The sequence below is a fragment of the Sceloporus undulatus genome, chromosome 10 (genome assembly GCF_019175285.1).
Source record: "Sceloporus undulatus isolate JIND9_A2432 ecotype Alabama chromosome 10, SceUnd_v1.1, whole genome shotgun sequence".
Taxonomy (NCBI): domain Eukaryota; kingdom Metazoa; phylum Chordata; class Lepidosauria; order Squamata; family Phrynosomatidae; genus Sceloporus; species Sceloporus undulatus.
The window spans coordinates 11,267,742-11,278,028 of NC_056531.1; the positions used below are offsets into that span (position 1 = coordinate 11,267,742).

The 10,287-nt window shown below is 43.2% G+C and overlaps 1 protein-coding gene across 2 annotated transcripts in view; it reads left to right on the forward strand.

Moving 5' to 3' along the window:
* Positions 1-10,287, forward strand: part of LOC121916639 (protein HIRA) — a 66,036-nt gene that overhangs the window by 25,562 nt on the left and 30,187 nt on the right. For both annotated transcript variants that reach the window (XM_042441939.1, XM_042441940.1), the window contains exons 3-8: positions 2,021-2,131; positions 2,808-2,898; positions 5,450-5,544; positions 5,937-6,032; positions 6,633-6,793; positions 9,939-10,106. In XM_042441939.1, coding sequence (XP_042297873.1) covers positions 2,021-2,131; positions 2,808-2,898; positions 5,450-5,544; positions 5,937-6,032; positions 6,633-6,793; positions 9,939-10,106 — 722 coding nt within the window. The remainder of the gene's footprint in view (positions 1-2,020; positions 2,132-2,807; positions 2,899-5,449; positions 5,545-5,936; positions 6,033-6,632; positions 6,794-9,938; positions 10,107-10,287) is intronic.

Here is a 10,287-nt window from a genome sequence, read left to right on the forward strand (position 1 = left end):
TGTGTGTGTGTGTGTGTGTGTGTGTGTGTGTGTGTGTGTGTGTGTGTGTTAAAGTACAGCTGTGTCCTTTAACCTGTGGATAAATTGACCCAGGTTTTTGGGTCAATTTTTTTGACTAAAATTTCTAATTTTATTTTTCGGAAGTACCAGATGATTATACATGAATATACAGTATTTAGGCTGTCGAGAGTGCTTATGAGATAACCAACAACAACACCAGATTATGGGAGGTATTTTAACTCTTCTTCCCCATACAACATAGTTTAGAAACAATCACATCAACACTTAGTGATTTAAAAAAAAAGTCTCTTATCTACAAAAAGAGAGCTGCAAAAAGACGCATCTGCAGAACACATCTGCTGTGTCTCTAAGCGTAGACTTTTCTAGTCATAGTGAAGGGTATTTTGTACGTTTATAATAAATGTGGCATTGCTCGGCATAATTTTATAAGATTGTGATTCATAACATCCTGTAGTTTTCTTTCCTTACTTTATCTACATTGGCAGAGCCATACTGTTTCTTAATAAAAGTGTTTTGACTTGCAAAAATGTTTGCTCCTGATTCGGAGCAGTGGCTTTGAAGGACACTGATAAATGTTTCTTGGTTCCTTTAAACCAGGCAGGGAACCTTTGGCCTTGCCAGCTGTTTGGGAACTTTAGTTGTACTTCAAAACGTCCAGAGGGTCAAAGGATCCTCGCCCTAGCTTAAGCTCTCTGGTTTTTACATAAACATTTTATTTGTTCCTTTATATGTATTTTACGCATATAATTATATTAGGAATCTAACCCACAGCAAAACTGTCCTTAGCCCTTTTGACTTCCAGCAAACCTCATTCATAGGCCGTTTCAGGCTGGATTGCACTCATCATTTCTACATAGATGAATTTGTGTCTTAATATTTGCTAAGACAGAAGTGAATTTGCAATGGAGGTATACCTCAGTTAACAAAACGGTTGAATCCCTGGGCATTACTTCTTCAACAGAAACTTTGGTACCAGAGGCAGAAATGACATGGGAAGATTAGAGATAGGTTCCTATGCCACAAAAAAAGAAGAGCAGTGCCACATGTTTCAGCCAGCTTTTAAACCAAAATTAACAGTATGCACCTGCGAAATGATACAGCCAGGTAAGCTTTGCCTAATTTAGCAAAAACATTTTGAATCTTCTAGAGACTATTTGAAGTCTGCTCCCTGTTTTATTTATTTTGCCTGTTGCAGGCAGGGACACACAGCTAAAGCAGGGTCACCTAGAGTAAAATCCTACTCTTTTCCAGCTTAAGAGTCATTGTATTGTTTGCTGCAGACTAGGTTGCTGCAACCCAAGACTGAAAGTTTGTGTGTCCCAACCCTGCTTCACTTTCTTTCCAATTTCAATGCTGCTAAAAAACTTCCAACTACACAGAGATGAAGAGGGAAAGGGAAGGCTGAGGGGGCTTCAAAAGACTTGGTCAAAAGCAGTTTCACTATCAGAGGCTTTGTTAACTGAGGTATGCCTGTAAGGTGACATACAATAAAATAATTTTGGAGCAGTATGAAGGCATAAGAATAATAGAAAAGACTAACAGAGCATTAAACCATTTAACACTTTAAAGAAGACAATTTAAAACCACTTAAAATAATTTAATAATAATAATAATTTGAATAAAGTATTATCTCTGTTTGGAATAACGTCCTCTTTTATTCTGATACCAGCAAATCAATCCAATGAACGTTATTAAATCATTTTAAGTGGTTTAAAGGCCTGTACTGCAGCCACTTACTCACAAACCACAAGGTTGTGAGTTCAGCGCCAGGCCTGGCATCCTTCTGAGGTCGCTAAAATGAGTACCCAGCTTGTTGGGTGCAATTGGCTTACATATTGTAAACCGCTTAGGGAGTGCTTAAGTGCACTGATAAACAGTATAGAAATGTACATGCTATTGCTATTGCTATTGTATTTGACAGTCATCCAAGCTTTAGAATTGTCTATGAAGTACCAGTGCATTCCCCCCATATGGTATATTGATTTCCTTGTGCTTTCAGGAGAGGATTCTGGGAAAGTTGTTATATGGAACATGGCTCCTGTCCTCAAAGAGGAAGATGAAAAGAATGAGAATGTACCCAAAATGCTCTGTCAGATGGACAATCATTTAGGTACTGTGGAATGAATCTTTCCATTTTGGGGCTGTCTTGTCAATGCAGCGTAAGCACCGACATGGAGAATGGTGGGCCTTAACTATGTATCAGAGGCATTTCAGGATGTAAGAGTTGGTTCAGATTTTATTCCAAACCATAGTTTTGTGTTGAAATTAGAATGTTCCTGTGTACACATGTATTTTGGCTTTCCCAGAACCTACTGGGAACCACATCCTCTTGCCAGTGCTGTTTCTACCACCTGAGCCCAGAAATTTGGTTGGAACTTGAGATGCGTGTGCCGTGTTCCCCAGTAGACTTGTGCTTCTGGAAGTCTACTGGGAAAAAAGGTATTTGCTTCCTATGCTCTATGTTTCTCAGCAGAATCACCAGGTTTTAGTGGCAGCAGGGATGCAAGTAGCTGAAAAAATGGCTGTCAGGGGAGGCAGGTCAGCCACATGATGTTCATTCTGATGATAAATGAATGAGCCTTCTCCTGGTGTATTTTCCCCTCTCACTTCCTCCTACTTGTTCTGCTTTTCACAAATCATTTCCTGATATCCAAAGATATGGTGTTATCATGTCATATAGTAGCCATTCTCCTTGGAAAAACTCTTAATTAGCTCAGTAAAACTACATTTCAAAATACTCTTTGGCTTATTCACTTTGGAGTTAATTTTCTCCTATTTAATTCTAGCGTGCGTTAACTGTGTACGATGGTCAAACAATGGCATATATCTGGCTTCCGGAGGAGACGACAAGCTGATCATGGTTTGGAAGAGAGCGGCGTAAGTGTGTGTCCCCCTCCATATTAGAACTTCTCCTGTACCCTGAATTGCTTTTGAATTCTTCCCTATTTCTTTTCTCTAGAGATGTGCTGAGTGAATATTTATTTATTTATTCATTTATATCCTGCCTCCTTTCCTACCCTGGGACCCAAGGTGACTTATGAGAATTAAACAGATAGAATTAAAAGCTGTCATCAATAAAAAATATCATTAAACCATCAATAGAATTAAAAACAATTAAAGCCCGTATCCCTTAAAAAGCAAGGAATAAGAGCAGTTGTTGTATGCCTTCAGGTAATTTCTGACTTCCTCATAAGTCAATTCCCAAAGTCTTGTGGAAACAACAGGATATTTTTTAAAAAAAACATTGGCGGGTTACAGATGGGCAAAAAGGGATGTACTCATGACGTCATGAAGGTAGAGCCTTCAGACGGGCTTTACCTGAATGCCGTCATGAACACGCCCCCCGCACGCCCCAAGCGGGAAGAAGCGGCATTAAAAAGGTGCTGCTTTTTTCCGCTTCTTTTCTGTTTGATACGTACCTGCGCAGCTCCGTCTGTAAGCTGCTGCACCGATACGTCAGAATTGCTACGCCGCAAATATAAGTTGCTGGTTTAAAAGCTCCGTGTCAGCTGCGTCCCATAATGGGTCGGGGTCCCGGGACATGCGTGGTTTGCAGCCAAGCTTTAATTGCAACGTCCGCTGCCATGGAGCTGTGGAAGCTGAGGCACAGCTGCGGCGCATTTTAAGCCTCGTAACCCTAACCCTAGAGCCACTTGTGCGCATGCGTTGCTAGAACCGCGGGAAGTTGTAACTTTTGCCGGCGGATGTTTTGGTTGTAGAAAGTGAAAAGGGAAAGTTTGGGATTTAAAGTGACCCCCTACACACATTCCTGCGCCATTTTCACCTGGGAACGGGCACAGTTTGGCTGCTCCTGGCACAGCTGTGTGGCGGCTCCCCTTTGCCACCAGGCAGGATGGCTCAGCCATCCACCAGCACCCCGAAAAAAGGCAGGGGGACGTCTTGGTCTCATACTGAGACGGCTGACATTATAGCTATATGGTCCCAGGAACTGGAGCAACTGCAGAAACTGGAGCAGTCCTACCTGAATGCTGACACATATCGAGAAGTGGAAGAAGCCATGAGAGCTGCTGCACCGGTACACCAGAATTGCTACGCCGCTACTTTAAGTTGCCCATTTAAAAGTCTGTCGCATAGTGAGTTGGGGTCTTGGAACATGCGCAGTTTGCAGTCAGGCTTTAATTGCAACGTCCGCTGCCATGCAGCTGTGGAAGCTGAGGCACAGCTGCGGCGCATTTTAAGCCTCCTAACCCTAACCCTAACTCTAACCCTAGAGCAACATGTACGCATGCGCTGCTTGGAAAGTTTGGACTTTAAAGTGCACCCCTACACACATTCCTCTGCCATTTTCACCTAACAATAAAAAACGCTAAAACTGTAAATATTGACATATGTACAAAGGAGGTGAGGGGAGATGGCAGGGGGACAGCGGTGGCAGCGGAGACAGCTGTGGCTGCGCATTGCAGATTCAGCAGGAGCGCGGGGACCAAAGGAGAGGAGGCATCTATGATGCTGCTGACACTGGCAAAGTGCAAGCGGACAAGAATGCCAACACCAGCTGATCACCAGCTGGCAGGAGACCACCATTGTTTTAAAGGGGCTTGGGCACTTTAAATGTGCCCATAGGCTTTCTGCCGCCGCTGCTTAGCCCTGCGCAGCTGCGCATTCGCCAGCCGGCAAAGGAGAAAAAAAAAGAGACCCCGGAGCTTGAATGTGCCCAAGACCTTTTGATGCCCTCTAAACGTGCCCCCAAAGGCAAAGGGCAACTAGAGAGGGCCTGGGATCAAGGAGCAGGGGGCACTGACAAGGCACTAGGTCCCATGATGTCCCATAAAGACATCATTTCGTGTTCCCTCCCAGCCCTATCTAATCTATTCTACCCTTCCTGTTCTCTCCTCCCACCATGCCTGGCGCACTGGGCCTCAAACCGATGAAGTCCAAACGCCTGGAAGGACAGAGTTTGGACATTGCTACCTCACACCACTCCTGCCTAGCTTTAAAGTCATAGGGAAAAAGTTTAAAGGGGCTTGGGTGCTTTAAATGCGCAGACAGGCTTTCTGCCGCCACTGCTTAGCGCTGCAGCTGCGAAGCTGCGCACCTCTCATGCGGCAAAAGAAAAAAAAGCTGCGGTTTGGGCCGCCCGTGAGGAAGCTGCCTCTCTTTTTGCAGCGTCCTCCGAGGCGGCGGTTTGGAAACTCCGGGTCCGAAATGGACCCAGGTGAGGCGTCTTCATTGCCCCCCGTGTGGAAGCTCCAACACCTGAAGCACGCCCCCGGGGCGGGCCGTCTGGAGGCTCCGCATTCAGCTGAATACACCTCCAAGACGTCTTCTCCTGCCCGTCTGTAACCCGCCTTTGGAACATAAAAAAGTTATGGCTATCTACTTTGTTCTCCCCCTGAATTTTCTGGTAGGAGGTGGCTGTTTTCTGTTGAAGCTAATTTCGGCTGTTCCATTCTTCTGCCTTCTACAGGTACATTGGACCTAGCACCGTATTTGGTTCCAGTAGTAAACTTGCGAATGTAGAACAGTGGCGATGTGTCTCAATTCTTAGAAGTCATTCAGGGGGTAAGTGTGTTTGAAACCATGGAAGTTTAGAATGGATTTTTTGCTCCCTGAAAATAGGATCCATCAAATCAAAGTTCATTCCCCGTTATCTGGCCCATTAGACAAGCTGTGCTTGGAATGGTCAGCATTATTTCTCGTTGCACTCTTCAACCCAGTTGTTCAAATACTCAGGACAAAATAGATAAGTGGCAGCAGCCATCAACAATTAAAGCTGACCTCCGTCTCGTCATTTACATCTACTCCATATTTTCATCATTTTTCCCGTTTCAGTTATGCTTAGATATACTGCACATTGTTCTTGAAACGCAAAAGGACTGTTGAGCTGGTGCTGGTTTTGGTTCTTATTCAGACATAAGTCTTTTTGAGAGGATGGCTTTTTTTATTCCCCATAGATGTCATGGATGTGGCATGGTCTCCGCATGATGCTTGGCTGGCCTCTTGCAGTGTGGATAACACTGTTGTCATCTGGAATGCTGTGAAATTCCCAGGTATGATGTGCACATAGACAGAATTCTGAATGCATTGGAATTACATTGTTTCATCCCCCACTGTTCAGCTTAGTGTAGTGATGATATGTAGTGATGTCACGGAAAAAGCATAGTACCTTTATCAGTTTCCCAGTGTCTTGCTTATTTGTTACAATCATACCCTGCCTTTCTCCGAGTGACTCAGCAAGGCATACAGGGTCCCTCTTCTTCCCACTTTTTATCAATAACACAACAACCATGTGAGAGAGGTGAAGCTAAGAGGGAATGACTGGCCCTGTAGAGACATGAACCTGGATCTCCCAAGTCCAGCAACACTCTTAATCACTACACTGGCTCTCTATCTTATCTTCCCTGGCCTTGGAATTATGTATCATAACAACCTTTCCTAACCTATGGCCCTTCCAGATATGTTAGATTCTATCTCCATATAGCCCCAGCCAACATAGCTGCTAATCTAATGGGAGGGGCACAGGTTCCCCATTACTGGCGTGATGCCACACTATAGACCTTTTAAAATCTCCCCCAGCTTTTTGTAATTTGTTTCTAGAAACACTTAAAGTCCATAATATCGCTTTTTAAAAACCTCACTGTTGCATGCAGAAATTCTTGCCACTTTGAAGGGTCACTCTGGCTTGGTGAAGGGGCTCACCTGGGATCCTGTTGGGAAATACATTGCATCGCAAGCAGATGACAGGAGCTTGAAGGTGTGGCGGACCATGGACTGGCAGCTAGAAACTAGCATTACCAAACCATTTGATGAGGTATGTGTTGTGTTTGTGATCTTAGGAAGCAGTGGAAGGGTTGCTTTAATCTGTCACCCTATGACGAGACACCATTGACATATTCAGACATATTCAAATGTTTAACTCTTGTAACCTGAAAAGTGGCAAAATATTTGGAGAGCCTCGCTGCTCTAGGAAAGGGCAGCTGTATCTTCGTTCCTTTGAGAAGGAAAGTGTATTGGTCTGTCTTATTTATAACCTTTATATAATCATATTTCTGTGAAAGCGGTAAGTATGGTTTATAGTTTAAACTAATGGCTGAGAGAAAGAAATACAGTTTGAGTATCCATTTTCCAAAATGCATGGGACCAGAGGCATTTCAGAATATTTGCATATACATAATAGGGTAACTTGGAGATGAGGACCCAAGTCTAAACAGGAAATTTATTTATGTTTCATATACACCTTATATACACATAGACTGAAGATAATTGTGTAGAAGATTTTTAATCATTTTGTGCCTGAAACAAAGTTAGTGTACACTGAACCATCAGAAACCAAAGGTGTTATTATCTCAGCCGCTATGAAAAAGGTTTTGGGTTTTTGGATAAGGGACACTCAATATGGGATAAAAAGAAAAATTAGATGGGGCAGGACAACCAAAAGAAGCAAAATTCAAGACGCTGTTGTATTTGTGATATGGTATAATGGAAATCCAGGCACTGTTGTAGTGGAGGTAGGGTTCACAAGCTTGGCATGCTGGGAGTTTCTGAGCAGTAGTGCTGATTATATCATCTTCTGCAGCTCCTTCAGATTTCCCAGTTCTCTCTAAGATTAGCTGCAGTCTTCGTAGCAGTAGCAGAGGATGGGGGTAGATAAATTTTCTCACATCTACATATCATTGTGAGCTATCCAGCTTGTAATGAGAAGTATTTTGGAGTGGCTTGGTTTTCAGTGGGCCATTAGGACCCATTACCTTGATAAAGACAGGGTTGCAGTGGCTTAGTGGTTAAGATGCCAGTTCTGGTGATCGGAAAACCAGAAGGTTGGCAGTTCAAGGCCTGAGTGTTGTATGATGGAGTGAGCTCCTGTCACTAGTCCCAGCTTCTGCCAACCTAGCAGTTCGGAAGCATGCAAATGCAAGTACAGTGGTACCCCGGGATACGAAATACCCACGTTACAAAATTTCCGGGATACGAAAAAATCCCATAGGAAATAACTGTTCCGGGTTACGAAGGTTATTTCGGGTTACGAAGAAAATTTTGGTGCTTTTCGGCGCTATTTCACACGAAATCGCGGCTTTTCCCCATTAGCGCCTATGGGTTTTTCGGCTTGCGAAGTATTCCGGGTTATGAAAGCGGCGGCGGAACGAATTAATTTCGTAACTCGGGGTACCACTGTAGATAGATAGGTACCACTTATGTGGGACAGTAACAGAAGTAGCAGAGTTTGGTGCAGCCATGCTGACCACATGACCACTGTAGCAGTCCTCGGACATTGCTGGCTCTTCGGCTTAGAAACGGAGATGAGCACCGCCCCCTACAGTCAGTTATGACTAGACATTCACATCAAGGGACTACCTTTACCTTAACAAAAGACTTGCTCCTAGTGGAGATGACCACTGTTAAGGGTGGTTTGTTGGTACAGATCAGCTCAGTGGCCTGCATTTTCAAGCATGGCTGCGTGAACTATTTTTGAATATAGCTGTTTCTCTGTCAAGAGGCATCACCATGTATGCCAAACTAAGAAAGCTGAACAGAGCTCATTAATCAGTCCTGCTGTATTCATCAAAAAGATGTCTGTTGCAGATCCACAAGGTATTTATTTTTAAATGGACCTGAAATGTCCTGATTTTCAAACAGCAAGTCAAGATTTCCTTGGTTTGCAGTTCTGGATTACGGGGAAGAAAATTCTATAACATGATATTTTAGAGGCTGAAAAGCAAGGGATGGGAGAGAATTGTGGCATGCAAAAGGAGGATATGCTTGGGATCCTGAGGTGGTTTTCAGGCTCATCTTTATCATACCATCTTAAGATCTGGGTTTGGAGCTGACTTGAGCTATGGTAACTTTTGTTTGTTCTGTCTGCTTGGTACTTGGCTGCATCCATGCTGCAAAAATAATCCAGTTATACACCACTTTAATTGCCATGACTCAGTATTATGGAACTCTTGGAATTGTAGTTATGTGAGACATTTAGCTGCCTGTGTCAAAGAGCTCTGGTATCAAAATGAACTACAGTTCAAAGTTTGCTTGATTTTATACCTGAGAGTAAATATAGCTTTAACATTTCAGTAGAATTTCCGAGTTACAAATCATAATCTCAGCGTCCACTTGAAGGCTTTTGAGCCAAAGTTCAGTCAAGGAAATGGTACTTTGGTGCTGGAAAGAAAAGAGGCCATTTTCAAGTGCAGAGATGGATTAACTGTACTCCTTGTCTTTTTTGAACTGGCACAATGTATTGATGTGAGTTCAGAAATAATACATATATACTTGTCCCTCCATATTTGCTAGGGTTAGGGGCCCAAGGCCCCCGTGAATATGGAAAAACCGCAAATAACAAAAACACCATGTTTTTAACTGAGAGGACACCTCTCTAGGAATTTCTAGGTCCTCCAGTGCAACTCTGTGGTCAATGTCTGACAGACACTGAGCATAGAACTGCACTGGAGGAGCTACAAAGGCCTAGTAGAGTATTCTCTCTAGGTCCTTCAGTGCAACTTGTAGTTAAAGTTGACCATAGAGTTGCACTGGAGGACCTAGATATTCCTAGAGAGAAAATATTAATCAAATCCATGAATAACCAAATCCGCAAATATCAAAGCTGCAAATATGGAGGGATGAGTGTAAAAACATTTTAAAATTGTCATTAAATTAATATTCCATCTTTCCTCTGAGGAGTTCAAGATCCCCTCCCTACTAGTATCCTCACGACAACCCTAGGAGGTTGTTTAAGCAGAGAGTTAGTGAGTGGGAATGACTGAGCTGAGCTTGTTTGAGTTTCTGCAAAGTCTCAGTCCTGATCTAACACTCTATCTAACCCATGTCTCTGTTCTCTATTTCACCTTTCCCTTTTAATTTTTGAGTGTTATTTTGGATTGTTATCATTTGTACATCCTTGCTTACGAACTCCAAAAAGTGTTGTTCACTGTCTAATTCTTTTTGCGACTTTATTTTATGTTCAGTGCGGAGGAACAACACACGTGTTACGTCTCAGCTGGTCACCAGATGGGCACTATCTGGTCTCTGCTCATGCCATGAATAATTCTGGCCCCACAGCACAGATCATTGAGAGGGATGGGTGGAAAACCAACATGGACTTTGTAGGTCATCGCAAAGCAGTGACAGTGGTGGTAAGTCACTCTCCATCCTGAAAGCTTGAAGATAACAGAGGGAGAATTGGGATTACTTCAGGTGATCATTAAAGTCTTGAAATAAGTCCTACATGGGTTATTAGAATTCCTCAAGGAAGGGTGAGTAGAATCGTAGAATCATAGAGCTGGAAGAGACCTCAAGGGCCATCCAGTCCAACCG